The sequence below is a fragment of the Bos javanicus genome, chromosome 19 (genome assembly GCF_032452875.1).
Source record: "Bos javanicus breed banteng chromosome 19, ARS-OSU_banteng_1.0, whole genome shotgun sequence".
Classification (NCBI taxonomy): Eukaryota; Metazoa; Chordata; class Mammalia; order Artiodactyla; family Bovidae; genus Bos; species Bos javanicus.
Window position 1 is genome coordinate 51333921 of NC_083886.1, and position 17790 is coordinate 51351710.

General features: G+C 49.1%; 2 protein-coding genes across 6 annotated transcripts in view; one reads left to right on the forward strand and one right to left on the reverse strand.

The window, feature by feature from the left end:
* TBCD (tubulin folding cofactor D) overlaps nt 1-17790 on the reverse strand; it is a 148660-nt gene that overhangs the window by 85182 nt on the left and 45688 nt on the right. The gene's annotated exons all lie outside the window — the stretch shown is intronic.
* Nucleotides 1356-12132, forward strand: ZNF750 (zinc finger protein 750). The gene is made up of 3 exons (XM_061392427.1): nt 1356-1804; nt 7346-8963; nt 9101-12132. Exons 2-3 carry the CDS (start codon nt 7522-7524, stop codon nt 9768-9770), a joined length of 2112 nt encoding a protein of 703 aa, XP_061248411.1. The 5' UTR covers nt 1356-1804; nt 7346-7521; the 3' UTR covers nt 9771-12132.

Genomic DNA, 17790 nt, shown 5'->3' on the forward strand with positions numbered 1-17790 from the left:
TCAAAACACTGACAGTAAATACTTTTTGGCCTAAGGTTCTATACCTAGCCAAACTATCAACTAGATATAAGGGCAGAAAAAAGACACTTCCAATCATTCAGGGTCCCAAAGATTCGCCTGTCTTGCATTCTTTCTAAGGAGCCTACTAAAGGGCTGTGCTTCATTTATACTCAAACGAAGGATCAACCCAAGAGAGAAGACAATATGAGATCCAGGAAGCCTGGCTTCCAATTCAGGAAAGAGGCAGAGGGAATCTCAGATGACAGGGAAGGCAGGCGTGGAGGGAGAGGAGTTAAAGGGCTACACTCTCATTTCCTATAAAGGCAACAGACAACACCCAAAACCGGGAGCAGTGAGGGGGGTGGAGGCAACAAAACAAGCAACAGAATAATGTTACTTGTAATCAAGGAGGTAAATTTCCAAAATCATCAGCTAAGAAAAAGGTCCAAGTGGGGGCCCTGGCAGGAGGGATGGGAGGGGAGCAGCCAGTGACACTCTCCCACTGAGAGGTTGGGGCCCCTCCCCTCCTTCAAACCCAGAGAGCCAAGTGGGGTCCTATGGTGCTTTGTGCTCTGAGTCCCACATGGAATAAGACTGACCACCCTCCTGGAGAGGCCTCTGGATGAAAACAAAGGGAGGAGGAGGGACCAGCTGCTCCCCCAGGACATGAGGCAGCCGAGTGCCCACTAATGCCATAGCACACAAGGCCGGCCTGGAGCAAGCTAGACTCTTGCCCCGAAAAATCTTGAGATCATAAAAATGGAAGTGTTTTAAGCCACCTCCTCTGGGTGGTTTGTCATCAGCAGGAGGTGAGGGGAGCAGCAGGAACCACTGTGTTTTCGTGGTAAGACAGGACTATTTTTTGTAAGCTCTAAATTATGTGGACGTCTGATTTGGATGAAAGTAACTAAAAGACCTTTTTTTCAATTAAACGTGAAGGTAAAGCCAAGTAAAATCTTAAGCCTAAAAAGAAAACACTAAAACAGCATCTGGGCTGGTAGGCCCACCCTGGCAGCCACGCCGCGCACACCCGTTTCCACGTCCCCACACCTGCACCACGTGCGGCCTCCAGGAGAGCATGGAGGCAGCCAGTGACTCAACAGCAAGCAGCTGGAGGGGAGTGGGGGTGCCCCGGATCACAAACTAAGTGTCTTAATCATCTGGAGAGAAAACAAGGGGGAGCAAGGAAAGGCATGGAGGCCGTTCCCAACAGCAGCACACAGCCAGGCAGCAGGACAGCCTTGCTCAGGGCTGGTCCTGGGCGTGCACCGGCAGGTCCCCACGGCAGCCCAGGCGGCCCCCCTCCGGCTCTCCAGGAGGACCCGGGCAGGTCTCCCAGTCCCCGGGGTGGAGGGTGACAAAGGTTCCGTCAAACCCTCACGGGGAGGACACTGGGGCTGTCGGCATCCGTTAGAAGAGATGCATTTCAGGCTAAATGTCAGCATTGGCTGCCGCCGCCTGCACACACTACAGCTCCCCTGGGAGGCCTCTACCCTCACCTCGAATGTGTGCAACCCCCGAGTTCACAAAGAGCCAGGCGGCACTACCCTGGCACTCAGGAAACCCGGGCAGGGAGCTGCCGTGAGGCATGGAGGTGGCGCTGGCTGGCCGGCTTGGTGGGTGCAAACACATGAATCGTAGCTGCGGGCGGGAGGAATATCAGGTGCATCTCTACGCCCCGAGGGCTCGACTCCTACATTAAATCCCTCCCACTGGAACAGCCGGCTCCAGTTTCAGCGAGAGCGAGCGTGAGAACAGGTCCTGCTCCGGCCCGGCAGCCACAGCTTCTACCTCCCCACCTCTGGTAAGTACCTACTATTTGTACCTACTATTTCTTCTCAAACGCAAGTTTTCTTTCAAAACTCCTCTCAGATATACCTTAAAACTATCTGCTCAGTGAATCACCTGCCCGGAGTCTCTCTGCCCTGGTCTTTTCTCTGCGGATTACTCAGGACCCAGCAGGTGCACTGCTGGAAAGGAGACCATTATTACAAAACTTTTAATAAGGCTTACACTTTATTCTAAGAGTATAAACGAGTTTATTTGGATGTGAAGTTCTCAATTCTACCATAAAATTCAACAACTTTAAACCCAAACTCAATTTGATGTTATGCTTATCTGTTCTTCACCTTAAAAAATTAACAAGTTTCAACATAAAAGGACCACATATATATATATAGATAGTTGCAGATCTTAATTTGTAATTTAATTTTACAACCTTTTAGATTAAAAAAATGATTAACACTGGTAGTCCCTGGGGAAGAGACCTGGGGAGCAGAGGTGGGAGTGAGATTTTTTTTTTTTTACTGTGCTGTCGTTCACGCTTTTTGAATTCCAAACTTTGTGAATGTATTCTCTCTCCAAAAATTTTAAATTAAAAATTAAAGAGGAAAAAAAATTCAAACCTTTTGGAGTTTAAAATAAGTGCTGTTTTGACATAAGCTTACCAAGAAAACAAAAAACATCTTAACTAAAAAGGATCTCTGTACATACAAAAAGGGAATTTTCTTACTCTTAAAAAAGTTTCTCATAAATTTGCATGAAAACAATTACTGATCAAATTATTGGTCAGACTGGCCAACATCAGACTTAAAGTAATGAAAACCTGTCTACCTGTTATCCTGATTTTTATTTTGTATCAGCCAAATCCTTCCAATGCTTTAACCTGGTGCTTTAAGGAGGAGGCGGGCAGTTTGGGGCTCTGGCTCTAGGGAGGTGTCCCAAATGTTAAAGCTGTGTGTTCACTGCTGAACACTGTCTGTAACCCAGGGTCTCTGGCTGAAACCAGAAAGAGCCCCTGGTTGTCTTCCTGGATCCATTTCTCCAAACTATATTCCAGAAAACTATCTTTTACCCTAGGTCATGGTTGCCCTCATGTTTATCCTTCATTTTAAAGAACTGAAAGTCTGGGAGGGAGTGGTGGTTAATCACTGGAAAAGCTCAATTGGGAGTAAAACTCACAAATCTCGTTCTTGCGACACCCCAGTGGGTAGGCGACAATGGCGTGTCCTTGAGTTATGCAATAATGCCACATCACAATATCGTAATTATAGCATGCCCTTCAGAACGCGCTACCTGGCGAGGCTCCCTGCCAGGCAGCTGGACACCACCGGGGAGGGTGGAAGATTCTTCCAGTGCAGAGGTTAGTACGCATGACACGCATAGCTACCCGGCACGTCACAGCAATGCCCCATAAAGTTAAGCTGTAATTACCTCTATTGTGTCCTATCAAAGTTCAAAAACATCTTTCTCTTGCCTATTTTTCAGAGTTCAGACTCTCTAGAAAATTGTTAAACATACTGGCCACTCACTATCACCCTAACGACCGGCAACTATGGAGACACTTGTCCACACTTAGGAGGCTATTGAGAGACGTGCAATGGCACCTCAGTGCTTCCGAAACAGGCAGACAAAGCCCCGTGGACACGAAACCACAGGTGGCTCAGCGCACTATGTGGGCAGCACCATCCAGCTGCCCAGGCCTGTGGGAGGGGACGCCGCAGCCGGCTCCCCGGTCTCCAGGTGGGACGTGGGCAGGGGTGGCGGCACGTGAGGGGTCACGGGAGGGTGTTTTGAAACAGAGTGGGCTCGGGCCAGGGGCCACGGTGTCCCTGTGGCCCTGCTCCCATCCACACCCCTCAGGGTGGGACCCGACTCCGCTGAGGGCACAACTGAGGGCAGGCCTCGCGCCAACAGCTGCTCGCAGGCAGGAAGGCAGGCGGGGACCCCCTCCCACATTCGAGGACAGCACCCTGACCTAACATGCAGGGCTCCCCACGCCTCCTGCTGACCCAGTGAGAGCTGTAAGAAGGGTGAAAGACGCTGTCCCACAAATAACCTTCTAGGACTAGGCTAACATCTGCATTTTCAACTAACATGCTAACGTTGCAGTTCTCCCAGGAAAGCCAAACCGCGGACCCTGGTTTGTTAACCTCTCCCTGTATGGCCCCCCCAGCCCCTAGATTGTACCAGCTTTCCCAGGACAAGGACAGTGAAACACCCATCTTATCCCCTTCAGAAAAAACTTCACCTCTGATTGCTAATCTAAACTTCCTATTTACAAACTTAAATTCTGGATTATATTGTTTTGGCAACAACACCCTTTCTTTCCCCCATCCCCACCCCGCTGCCAGCCTGCACCAGGTCTGGCAGATATAAACTGACCAGAGATGGGTAAACCCTGTTTCTGCGGATGGCCAGATGACGAAGTCCTGGGCACTCAGCTTTAGCTTCTCACCCTGTAAACTTCACCTGGGCAAGAGAGAACCCACGGACTGACATCATCTTCCTAGAGGCTGTCCCCTTTGGAAGCTTACAGAAGCCTCAATCTTACCCCGTTTATTTCTCTGACATGATTGCATTTTTATAACCCAGTGAACTAGCTCGTCTCCATCAGCGTCTGAAGCAGCTGCACTCCCTTGTTTTAATTAGTGAATTGTGCAACCCTGGAGAGGTCAGTTTACTCAAAGTTACTAAAACTGCTGCCCCTGTGACTCCATCCAGGCTCGCCTTCCAACAGTTGCGCCCTGGAATACTCTCATCTCCCAGAACATTGGCACCAAGGAAACCATCCCCTGAAAACCTGTTCACTGTCCTTGTAAGATAGCCGACCAAAGAACAAAAGGTTCAGACCAAAACTGCGGGCACAAGATCATCTGACTGAAAAAAGTACATGTTAACATAGGAGCAATTAATTCCCAAACTATTATTTTGAGTAATGCTGTGAAAACTTACATACAACTGATCTCCTATAAACCTTTGAGAAAACTTAACCAAAGTGAGCTTATTTTATATTTTGGCCTCAAAGTATGAGCAACATCAAACAATAGTGCTTTTAAAGCTAACACCATCGTCATCTTAAACCCGAGGGGTTTTCAGCTGGTTTGGGCTCGCGGGTCCGGGCTGGTGCAGCAGGTGTGTGTCTGTGTTCACTCCTGGTACCACCAGGACTCTCGGGCTCACACTTGATGAAACGTTTTGCAACTGTCATCATTTTGATCACCGTGCTTCCAGCTAGTGATGAAATCATCAGTTTTCAGATCTCTGCCATAACATATCCTATACAATCATGGGAACCTGACTTGCAGAGGTTCTCACGCCTTCAGAATCAGGGAGCATAATGGGACGTGCCAGCACAGGTTGCCCTGACTTATCAGGCTGGCCCCAAGCTGGCTGGAATAGCTTCCTGACGGGAGGCAGGAAATAATGCTTTTATAGCCCAGGGCACACCTGCCCCACAAGGTATGGACTGAACTCGTAAACTATTTCGCATTTTCCCTTAATAAAAGGGGAAATTAGGAAGACGCAAAGCTGTGACCACATGTTTAACCAAGCTGGGCTTTCATACTGCGTGTAGTTCCCGCAATTGTTCCCAGGGGGAGAGGAGGAACACGGGCGAGAGTCAGGCACCAGCTGCCGCCGGGCTGGCCGCTGCCCACCTGGTACCCTACCAATGAACACCCCAAAGACGGCCTGAGGAACCCACCTCTCCAATTAGGGGGCAGCCAAAAATCTAGTTTCTCGTCCAAACTATGCACCCGAACAAACCTGCTCTCCAGAAACCGTCCCCATGACAGAAGGCAGCAGGCCACCCAAACCACTTCTCAGAAACACGTTTTCAAGGGGATGGGACAATAAAACAGGTTAACAGAGGCAGCTTGTTGGGGGGAAGAGTGGTTCTTTGTGTTTTTAAGAAATATGAAAATAATGAGCAGAGGAACCAGTCTGCTAAGAGTAAGATCAGAGTTTTTTTTTTAAAGAAGATATCCAAGTGAAATTAAAATCCCACTCCCTCCCCGCTTAAGCCCTCCTCTCGCAAACTACCCATTACCTCATCTTCAATGTGTGAGACGGCACAGAGGGTAGCTACGCTTTATTCTGTGAAAACAAGTCTCTTAGATTTCCCATGCATATTTCTCTATTTTTAAAGGGCTGCTTTCCAGCTCAGTGTTTTAACCAACCCGACGTCTAGAAGGTGATGCTTTATACAAGCAATTTCACAAGGCTCAGAACTAACCATATTTACTCATTCCTTAAAACTGCAGTTGCAAGTTATTTCCTTTATAAGTTTATTTTTTAAAGTGTTTAAAAATATTGAGAAGCTAAGTCCTTTCGACACTCTTTTATGCAAATTAAAGTGCCGGCCTTGATTCCTCACCACCACCGCCCCCAGCTCTCCCCACCCACAGGCTTTCTCTAAGACACAGTCACCCCATGGGCTGGTCCTGGACACGCAGCCGCACCCGGCCCTGCCGAGATCCTCCCAGACCTCACGTCTTTTGTTCTCAGCTTCAGTTTATGAAGCAGAGTGAGAGCCCAGGGGTGTGCAGAGCAGCCTCTGAAGGAAATTCGGGAGATTAAGCTTGGGGGGTGGGCAGGGACAGGAGGACCCTGGGGAAGAAATCTAGAGGCCCCTTCTACAGGTTAAAGGCTGGGCTGCGTTCCTCCCAGAATCCAATCATTTCTAAAATTAGGCACCACTCACTCTGGTTTCCTCTTGCCAGGAGGGCTGCTAAGCTTTTCTGCCTTCTGGTAAGGCCAGAACAGGCAGGGATGGGCTACTACCCGAGGTGGGCAGTGGAAGGCGAAACCACATGAGGACAACTGCTTACTCACAGGCTCATCACATCTTAATATCATTCAAATCAACATAAACACAGCACTTATGTTTGTATGCTGGCCAACACAAACACTACTCAGAAAGCTGACTTTTCATTTGTGAATTTAGAAGCGGGCGGGGGGTTGCCTGGGAGGGGATGTCGCATTTTTACTTGTTCTTCACTTTTAAATATTCCCTCGTAGAACAGAACACTGTGATTAAATAGGACAGATAGACTGAATGTTACAATCACACTCGCCTTGCTCTCAGTGAGCACAAGTGTGAATGTCACAGGCACGCGTGAGCCCAGGCTTTCTCAGGTCGCATTGGAGCTCAGCACTTGGTCCAGGTAACAGGACTCGTCCAGAAACCCCAGGCACACAGACGGGGGCGGGATCTCAATAGTCACTCGGTCAGCTGGGTGCACAACCTTCCTGACACATGAGGCCTCAGATCACAGGTTAAAGGTTCCCAAAACCCAAAGAGTTACAGGTATTCTGTGAAACGCCACTAAACCCTCCTGCAACCACACTTCCCCTACGGTAACAGAAAGCACTGTGGGGGTGGCACCTGGGGCATCGTAGAGGGGCAGCTGATGCCCGTCTCATACCTGCCCCTCCTTCAGCAGTTACATCACCTGGGGGGGGCCTTTGCTTCTCCTCCTCCATGAGCCAGGGAGCTCAGGCTGGTTCTTCATTAGCCTGTTAGCCAACATCCTGACACTAAAGCTCTGCTCCTCCATTTCAGCTCCTGGTCCCCAAATGAGCAAGACTTCCCTGGTCACACCCACAGCCCGTGAAGCCGGCTTCAAGTAGAAGCGCTCAGAAAGGAAAGCAAAGGAGAAACGGTGACCTGCTTCCTTAAAAACAAGGCTGAACTACACAGGAGCCAGCAGGGCTCAGACGCCAAATCACAGAAGGAAAATGAGCCTTCTCAAAGAGCGAAAACCAAAAAAGCCACATTACATCCCCAGGCCCCCAGGAAAGCCGTTCAAGTACAAGTGTTTCCAGTGTCCCTTTACTTGCAATGAAAAGTCACATCTTTTCAACCACATGAAATACGGTCTTTGTAAAAACTCCATCACTTTAGTGTCCGAACAAGATCGCGTTCCCAAGTGCTCCAAACCAAACTCTTCGGACCCTAAGCAAACCAATCAGCCTGACCCTGTGGTGAAGCCCACCTCTTCCAAGCCAGTCCCAAGCGGGCTCTCACACCTGGATGCCAAGCTCCAACACAGCCTCGCCAAGGACGACATCAAGGAAAACCTGGACCTGCACGCACGCGGGCCCCACAGGTGCCTCGGACAGAAGCCCACTCCCCACAAGGAAGCAGCACCCCCAAGCCCAGCCCCAGAAGCTGCCGTGGGCACCCAGCCTGTTCTGGAAGGAGCTGTCCGGCCTTCAGCATTCGTTCCAGTGGGGGAGCACAGACTCAAAGGGCAGGAACTCACGGAAACTCCTGAAGCGCTGGCCCTGACCCACACCCCTGCCAAAGCCTCCTCCTTCCACACCAAGTCTGCCTTCCACGCCCCCGGCTACCCCTGGAGAGCTGGCTCACCTTTCCTCACACCTGAGTTCCCACATAAAATCCCATCCACAAAGGGCTTTGGCGCCACTTCCCCGTATGTGCACCCCAGCATCACGGAGTACCCGCCTCATTTTTACACGGAGCATGGACTGGCCACCATCTACTCACCCTATCTACTCGCAGGGAACTCGCCCGAGTGTGACAGCCCCCTGCTGTCTGTCTACGGGGCCCAAGACCAAAGACACTTCCTGCCTCACCCAGGGCCCATCCCTAAGCACCTGAACCCGGCTCCATCCACATACGACCATTACAGATTCTTCCAGCAGTATCACTCCAGCCTGCCAATCCCTTACGGATTTTACAGACCCGAGTCTGCATTCTCCTCCTACGGCCTCAGACTCCCACCAGTGGCTGGCATTTCACGGGACCAAAGCTCACATCTACTGGAAGAAGCTGCCCTGGGTTACCAGGCCTTGAGTCCCTCCAAGTTAAACTCCTCCAACTCCCACAAAAAACACACAGAGTTGGAGAAGCAGAGTCCGACTCCCGAGGCTAAAGAACCTTCCAAAGATGGGCAAAGGGACACGGAAGGGACCAAAATGAGCCCACGCGCGGGCAGCGCGGCCACAGGCTCCCCGGGAAGGCCGAGTCCCACCAACTTCACACAGACAAGCCAGCCATGCGCTGGCCTGTGCGGCCTCTCAGATGCGCCCGCGTCCAGTGCCCCAGGAAGGATCCCACCACCTGAACAGGGCCTCGCAGCCTTCAAGCCCATCAAGAAGAACACGGAGCACCCACATTCCCAGGCCCCAGAAAACAGAGCGGCATCTCCGAAAAGGTAAGCGAGTCCATTTTCCAAACCTCTGAAGTAATGTCTCTGGTTGGGCTCAGTCAGAGGGGATGGCAGTTGCCCAAACTCCCTGTGGGCAGGGTCCCTTAGCAAGGTCCCTGTGACGCCCTCTGTGTCTCTTCCAGCCTCGAGGCCTTGAGCACAGATGCTCCAACTCAGCTGGGGAGCCTGGAGGCCGCCCCCTCCAGCCCGGAGGACGGCTCCAGGGCAGCCCCGCTGAACCTGTCCACGAAACCAGAGGCTGAGCCGGCTGCCACGTGCAGCCCTGCCCATGGAGGATTCGTGGAGCCGCAGGACGCGCCCCTCAACCTCTCAGTGAAGGACCCCTGCAACGCCCTGACCTCAAGGCCCTCTGTGTGCAGCCCGCCTCGAGGAGCCGAGCCCGCCACTGCCCCCACCCCCTCTCCAACTCAGCAGAGGGAACCTGCAAGTTCTGGGGACGGGCCTGACCCCAGCTCTGTGGAGGCCCCGGTGCCCAGCCCCACTGGGAAGGCCCAGGATATACGTGCAGCTGACAGCGATGAGCAGAAGCAGACGGCAGCCGTGGCCCTCTGCCAACTGGCAGCCTACAGCCCGGGAAATGTCGAGCCCGCGGCCCAGGAGCCCACCTGCCGGCCAGATGCACCCACCCCCAGGGCCCCAGAGAGCCAGGAGGCTCAGTGCGACCTCAGACCCAAAGGGCAAAAGAGGACGAGCCCCAGGGAGGTGGGGAAGGGCCAGCAGGGATCCAAGAAGGCAAAGCCCAGTGACACAGCCAGAGTGTTCACACTCCGGAAGAGAACTCGGGTGTCTTAGAGCCGCTCCCGGGCGGCCAGAGCTGCAGCCACAAGACGACTTGCAATGTAGGCAAGACAGCAGCAAACCCCCACCTGGCCCTCACTTTTCTCGTCTGGTCATTTTGACAACTCAGTTGTCTTCTTCACAAAATAGGGGGAAAAAAAAAAAGATAAAACTGCAATTCAATCCAGTTTTGTAAATATTAAGCATAAACGTTAAAAGGTGCTTCTGCTTCTGGCTGTAAAACATTTGAATGACTCACACTTTAGGACCTGATGCAAATTGTCAAATGAAACGCACAGGACCGAAAGGCAACTTTTAAGTGTTAGCATCTTAGAGGAACTCTCTTTAAAAATACTTTTCTTATTTTTAATTGTTTTTCTATTATGTCTACTATGTATTTCCAAGTAAAGAACAATTACTGGGGGGAAAAAATGCCAGGAAAAGACATTTCCGGTACTAGCATTACAGTGCTATATGTAAAAATGCTGTTTGTTATGACTGAATCACAGACAGCAAGAGGCTATTTATACAAGTAATTTATTTCCACCCGGAAGAACGCGTTGCGGGGAAGCCAGTCTCCACGTGCTCGGTCTTCACTACATTACAGTGCATCTTCTGACACATTCGGCTGGTTTTCCACTTCCTAAAATGATGTATATGTTGCTAATTCTCCAATAAACTCATAGGGAAAATTCAAGGTTACGTAAAAAGAAGATAAGCATAAATGCTGTGTTATATTTTGCCACAATAAATAAACTCAATGAAAAAGAAAAAGAACGGAGGCAACAGCAATTAAAGCTGAGGTGGGGATGCCTCAGCGAGCGTGTGAGGGTGCGCGTGCGTCTGCTGTGCACCAGGGGTCATCAAGCCTGGGTGAGGGCACGTGCCTGGGGTACCTGTGGAGACCAAACATCCAGGGCCTCAGTTTCCTAAGCCGCCGCCTAAACAGCCACAGGGCCCCTCACCCTTCACAAAGGCCATTCCCCACTGTCCAGAGGGTGCCTCTCAAAAGCATAAGGTGTGGGGAGAGGGGGTCAAGAAAGGGCCTGGAAACGGTGGCATGGAGCTAAGCTGACTGGACTGAGTGAGCTCCCTCCACAAGACGGGAGGTTTCAACGCAACTCTGACCAACACAGGGGCAGTCCCAATAGAGCCATCCAATGAGAACGAGCCGTTCCCAGTGACAAGCACGCACAACAAGGCTTCTCAGCGCTTAAGCCAAAAACTTACAAGCTTTAAATAAAAAGTTGCCTTGTTTTAGATATAAGCACTATTCACCGAAAGACTGTTTAGTCTCTAAGTCGTGTCCAACTCTCGCAAACTCATGGACTGTAGCCTGCCAGGCTCCTCTGTCCATGGATTTCCCAGGCAAGAATACAAGAGTGGGTTGCCATTTCCTTCTCCAAGAGATCTATCCAATCCAGTGATCAAATCCGCATCTCCTGTACTGGCAGGCGGATTCATACCACAGAAAGACAGCCTGAACTAAAAATCCATCTGGTTGATAGTTGCATTTCAATAAGATATTATTTTCAGTTGTTTTGATCAAGACTATACTAATAACTAATTCTGTAAAAACTCAATCTAGAAAACTTCTTAAGCAATTAGTATCTTTTGGTAGAACAAAATGTGAAGAGCTGCTGTCTGCGTTCACAGACATCCTCGTGCTGAAGACGCTTGACAGAGAGATCAATAGAAGATTCTCAAGCACAGAAACATGTTACATTAGGAAAAACTCCTCTGGGAGAAGTAAATGGAAATACAAGCTCAAGGAGACGAAGGATAAAGTCCCTGCATTTTAGATGGAGTATGGTGTATTCCAAGGCATCATGATGCCTGGATCCCACCAGACACATCCCAGGCAGTGATGCAGTAGCTGTGTTAAAACGACAGCATTCATGGGACTTCCCTGGTGGTCCAGTGGTTAAGGCTCTGCTCCCGAGGCAGGAGGCCGGGGTTCAATCTCTGGTCAGGGAACTAGATCCCACATGCTGGAACTAAGACCTGGTACAGCCAAACAGTTTTTACAAGAAAGTTGTTTTAAATAACAAGGACTTCCCTGAGGATCAAGGGGTTAAGACTCCACCTGCCCATTAAGAAGACGCAGGTTTGATCCCTGGTCCAGGAAGAGCCCATGTGCTGCGGGGCAACTAAACCCATCACCACAACTACTAAGCCTGCTTTCTAGAGCCCACACACTGCAACTACTGAAGCCCATGAGCCCTGGAGCCCGTGCTCCGCAATAAGAGAAGCCACTGCAATGAGAAGTCCGTGTGTTGCAATGAGAGAGTAGCCCCTGCCTGCCACAACTAGAGAAAAGTTCACAGGCAGCAATGGAGACCCAGTGTTGCCAAAAATAAAAATAAAATAAAAATAATTTTTAAAATCCTCCTTATTAAAAAAAACAAAACACTATTCAGTATGGCAAACAACCGGCTTTCCAGCAAGTTAGATTTATATAAAACCACTGATACCAACTCACATACTCCAATACTTTAGCCATCTGATGCAAAGAGCCAACTCATTGGAAAAGACCCTGACGGTGGGAAAGATTGAGGGCAGGAGGAGAAGGGAATGACAGAGGATGAGATGGTTGGATGGCATCACTGACTCAATGGACATGAGTCTGAGCAAGCTCCAGGAGATAGTGAAGGACAGGGAAGCCTGGTGTGCTTCATGGGGTCTCAAAGAGTCAGACGCAGCTTAGCGACTGAATACCACCAACCCACAACAGGGATGTAGAGCTGGTCTTGATTCTTTTAAGGTAAATAGGAAGCCGCTGATACAAATCGTTATAAATCATCAAGGATGGCCTGTGAGTCCCTGCCCCACACCACCAATCCAACACGTGTGCTGTTGTGACCTGAAACCAACGCACACACGCACAGCCTTCCCCGGCAAGCCTGGGCTCTTGTGTTTCTGTATACCAATATGCTTACAAAGACCAAAAACAGGGGACCCCTGCTTTCCAGCAAGTCCGCACCCTGCAGGAAGCAGAGCGTCAGAAGCTGTTCTAGGCTTGGGGCCCAAAGCCTCAGGCCCTGGAGATAAGCTCTCACCTCGTGCCTTACAGGCAAGAACATAAAACTTCCATTTTGGGGGCCCAAAGATTCTAAGCTCACCCAAGAATGTCCACCACCATCTTAAATGACAACAAGAAGAAACAGAGACAGTTAATGACTGTTTAGAGCCCTGCAAACACACAAGCCAGGGAGCCCCAGCGCTGCCTGCAGATTTTCACGGGGGAGCCACATGTGCCTGCAGCCCCATGAAATTAACCCGCCTAAGGGAATTCCTCTAAAACGTCATCTGCACACGTACAGCCACAGAAACCATGCAGGCTCTCTGCAACTACCTTTACAAGCACAGTGGGTTCTTAGATCCTAGCAACAACAGCAAAAAAAAACTCCGTCTTGCTGATTTATCAATGACAGTACCTTTTTTCATTCACATATAACCCAACTCCAGAGCTGTCTCTAACCTTCCTGTATAAAAAGCAGTAAATCCTCAAAAATTTTAGTACAGAATTACCATGTGCACCAGCAATTTCACTCCTAGACATACACCTAAAAGAAATGAAAACCGGGACTCCAACAGATGCAGGCACCCAGTGTTCACGGCAGCATTATTCAGAATGGTAAAAAGACAGAAATAACCCAAATGTCTACTGACAGACGAACACGTAAATAACAGGTCGTCCACACACAGAGGGCTGTCACTCAGCCATAGAGAGGAATGAGACTTGGGCATGAGCTACAAAACGAACTTAACCCGGGAATCCTAGATGAAGCAAGTAGGACACAAAGGACAGCCCTGCACAACCCCACTTACTGAGGCCCCAAGGCAGTGAGCTCACAGAGGCAGGCAGATGTGTGGGTGTCAGAGGCCAAGGGGAGGGGAGGTAGGGGGGGTTAAGGCTTTAAGGGGACATGGCTTCTGTTTGGGAACATAAAAAAATCTGGAAATAGATGGTGATGATAATGGTTATACAACACCGTAAATGTAGTTAATGCCACTGAACTGTACACTTAAAAATAGTTAATATGGCAAGTTTTATGTCACATATGGTTGGATGGCATCACCGACTCAATGGAGATGAGTTTGGGTAAACTCTGGGAGTTGGTTATGGACAGGGAGGCCTGGTGTGCTGCAGTCCATGGGGTCGCAAAGAGTCAGACGCAACTGAGCTAATAACTGAACTGATGTCATATATATTCTAAAATGTTTTTTGAAAATCGATAATGTAACAAACCATAGCCACTGAATCAGACACTTACAATAGGTAAACAGTATGTTTGGTGAACTACACATCCTGGTAAAGCTGAAAATAACTTCTAAAAAGGATCCTTGTATTCACATTGAAGAAACAAAAGTACTGACAACCTGCTTTGTACCAGTCTTACCAGCAGCCCACAGCCATCTACCTCTGCTGCTGCTGCTGCTAAGTCACTTCAGTTGTGTCCAACTCTGTGCGACCCCATAGATGGCAGCCCACCAGGCTCCACCATCCCTGGGATTCTCCAGGCAAGAACACTGGAGTGGGTTGCCATGTCCTTCTCCAATGCATGAAAGTGAAAAGTGGAAATGAAGTCGCTCAGTCGTATCCAACTCTTAGCGACCCCGTGGACTGCAGCCCACCAGGCTTCTCCGTCCATGGGATTTTCTAGGCAAAACACTGGAGTGGGGTGCCACTGCCTTCTTTGCATCTACCTCTACCCCTGGTTTAATCTTCAACCAAAATGCCCCCACTCCCAAGACAGGGAGAGGAGTGAGTATGAAATGAAGTACGCACACACTTTCACTCAAGGAGAAAAACATTTTGATACAGAAAAACACAACCCCTACTCCACACACTAAGCCAGAGATGTCTTGGTATGGCCATCACTTTTCTTACAGGCTGGAATGTTCAAGATTGCACAAAGGTTAAAAATCAGCAAAGCGCATAGTCGTCAGGAGAACAAGAAAGTGCTAGGAGAGGTCAGGAGCAGTGGAGAAGGAAAGCCAGGCACACAGGCCCATGGAGAGGGAGCAGTAAGGAGACAAGAGAGGTCAGCACTCTGCACATGAAGGCTGTGACCAGGGCAGGACTCACCCACAGGCACAGGCTGACCCTAGGCGCCATGGCCACTCCACCAAGGAGGTAGGGCAGCAGCCATGCCTAGACCATCCCAGGAAGCCGAGAATGTATCTGAGGCTGACTTTGGCTTGAGGACCCCCACTTCCCTAGAAGCCCTTCCTGAGACCACACAGCCCACCAGGACTCCGCCACCCACACCCCAGCCTCGCAGCTCTTGGGGCTGGATGGTGGCTCTGCCAGCCTTCCCTACATTTCCTAATAAAATAACTTGCACACTTAATTCTGTCTTGGTGTCCACACATCTTCTCAGAAGACCCACAGTAATACTGGAAAGCTATTCAGATGCTGGTTTTTGGATGATGTGACAGAATATGGCCATAGGGAGCTCCATGAATTGGTCCCTCTACCAAGGAAACCAGTAAGCTGGTAAAAACAGAATCTAGCTTTTCAGCACTCTGGAATCTAATAAAAAACCTGCGTCAACCAACAGGGTGCTTAGTGAACAGAGAGGCTACTATATTTCAGCATCTAAGAAGCCTCTGTTAGGTCACTGGCGATACACTAAAACAACAGAAAAGAGACCTCAGTGACCAAACAACAAGGAATAAAGTCATTGCAAAAAAAAAAAAAAGTCACGAATAAAGAGACAACTAAACAATCTTCAACAGCAAGAGCAGCAAACCTCTGACAAGGTGGAACTTGATTTCTAGAGTTACCACATCATATGTCAGAATGCCCAGTTTTCAATAAAAAAGTAACAAGGCATACAAAGAAAGAAAAAACTATGGTACAGTCACAGTGAAAAAAAAAAGAAACTGACAGAAACCACCTCTGAGGAAGGCCAGACAGCGTCTTACAAGACACAGACTCAATCAATTATCTCAAATATGCTCCAAGAGCTAAAGGAAACAAGAGAACAATGTCTGTACAAACATGGAGTGTCAGTACAGAGACAGGCTGTAAAAGAGACCACAGAGAAATTCTAGAACTGAAAATATAGTCAATGAAATGAAAAATTCAGCTGAGGAAGGAGAACAAACTGCAGGTTTGAGCAGACAGAAGGAAGGATCAGAGAACCTGAAGACAGGGCAATTCAAACGGCCCAGTCTGAGGAGCAGGAGAAAGGGCTAAAGAAGAGTGAGTGGTGTAGGCCCATCACCTCTGGAGCCTGCTCCAGGATAAGACCGCAGTTGCCTGCACAACCCCTCCGAGGCAGGAGACAGCGCAGCTCCACAACCCACCAGCCACACGAAAGGTCGCGGAGAGGCGTGGCTCACCTGGAGGGCGCCACAGGCAGGAGGCGGCCAGCACCTAAGACCACAGGCCAACTCACCACATGTGACGTCTCACAGTTTTTTGGCCCCATCTTGACACTTTTCATCTACATTTGTCTACAACAATACACTTCATCCAGCACTCTACGTTCTCACTCTGGCTGCTTGCGGCTGGTGGAGGCTGCTGACGTCATGATATACGACAGACAAGACACTGTGCCAGCCGGCCTCAGGCACGAGAAGCCATGAGGGCTCTGGTCTCCTTCAAGTTAAACTGAAATTGGCACCACAGAGGCAGACTTCCTCTTGACCTGTGACACCCTTGTGCACACACACACTCTCACACGTCTGTTTTCACAAATAAATGTGTAAGTCACTTAGGATGGAACAAGAGTAAGTAAAAGTACAGCAGTACATCTCCGTGGCCTTGGGGTAGGCAACGACTTCTTAGATATGAAACCAGGGGCACAGGCAACAAAACAGAAAACTGGTAAGTCAACCAAAACTTACAGCTTCAGTGCATCAAACTCCATCAGCAAAGTGACAAGACAACCACAGAGGAGACAGAATATCCACAAATCATGTATCTGATAAAAGGCTTATATCCATCAAGAACTCATAACAGTAGAAAGACAAACAGCCCAATTTTTTAAATTAACAAAGTACTTGAACGTACATTTCTCCAATGAACATATCCAAATGGTCAAAAAGCACATGAAAAGATGCTCAACACAGTTGAAATGCAAATCAAAAGTAAGACACCACTTTACACCCACTAGGATGGCTATTAAAAAAAAAAAACAAAAAACAGAGAAACATCAGAGTTGGAGAGGATGGGGAAACTGGAACCCTCATACGCAGCTGGTAGGAATGTCAAGCGGTGGTGCATGGTACAACCGTCTTGGAAGAGTTTGCAGTTCCTCAAAAAGTTGAAGACAGATTTAGCATTGATCCAGCAATTCTACTCCTAGGTCTACACCTAGTGATTTGAGTATGAGAACTCAAATCACGTGGCCACACAAAATTTGTACACAAATGTTCAGGGCAGCATTATCCACAGTAGCCCAAGGTGAAAACCCAAACGTCCATCACCTATGAGAAGATTAATAAACGCGCAGCCATACCATGGAATATTATTCAGCCACAAAAAGGAATGAAGGACTACCACTATACGGTACAACGGGGCTGAAGGTTAAAAACATTACACTGAGTGAAAGAGGCCAATGCCAAGACCACCACTGGAGATCCCATTTACACGAAGTGTCCAGAAAAGGCAGTTACAGAGACAGAAAGAGATCAGTGGTTGCCTGGGACTGGGGGTCCTGAGGGAAAATGGGGAATGACTTCTCCGGAGTATGGAGTTTCTCTGAGAAACAATGAAATTAGACTCAGATGGTGGTGGTTGCACAACTCTGTAAATATACTAAAGACTACTGAATTGAACTCTTTAAATGGGTGAACTTCACAATATGTTAACATAAATTGTATCTCAGTAAAGCTGCTACAAAAATAAGCTGAAAGAGCCCATAGAAACCAAGGGTCGAGCAGCTCTGCACGTGCCTCACAACACCGGGCGCACAGCCAGCGCCTGCAACAAGCCCACCGCTTGGCTGCTGACAGCACCTTCTCTGCACAGACGTCATCCCCAGGGCGCGTGCCATCTGTGGAGACACTCCAGCAAAGG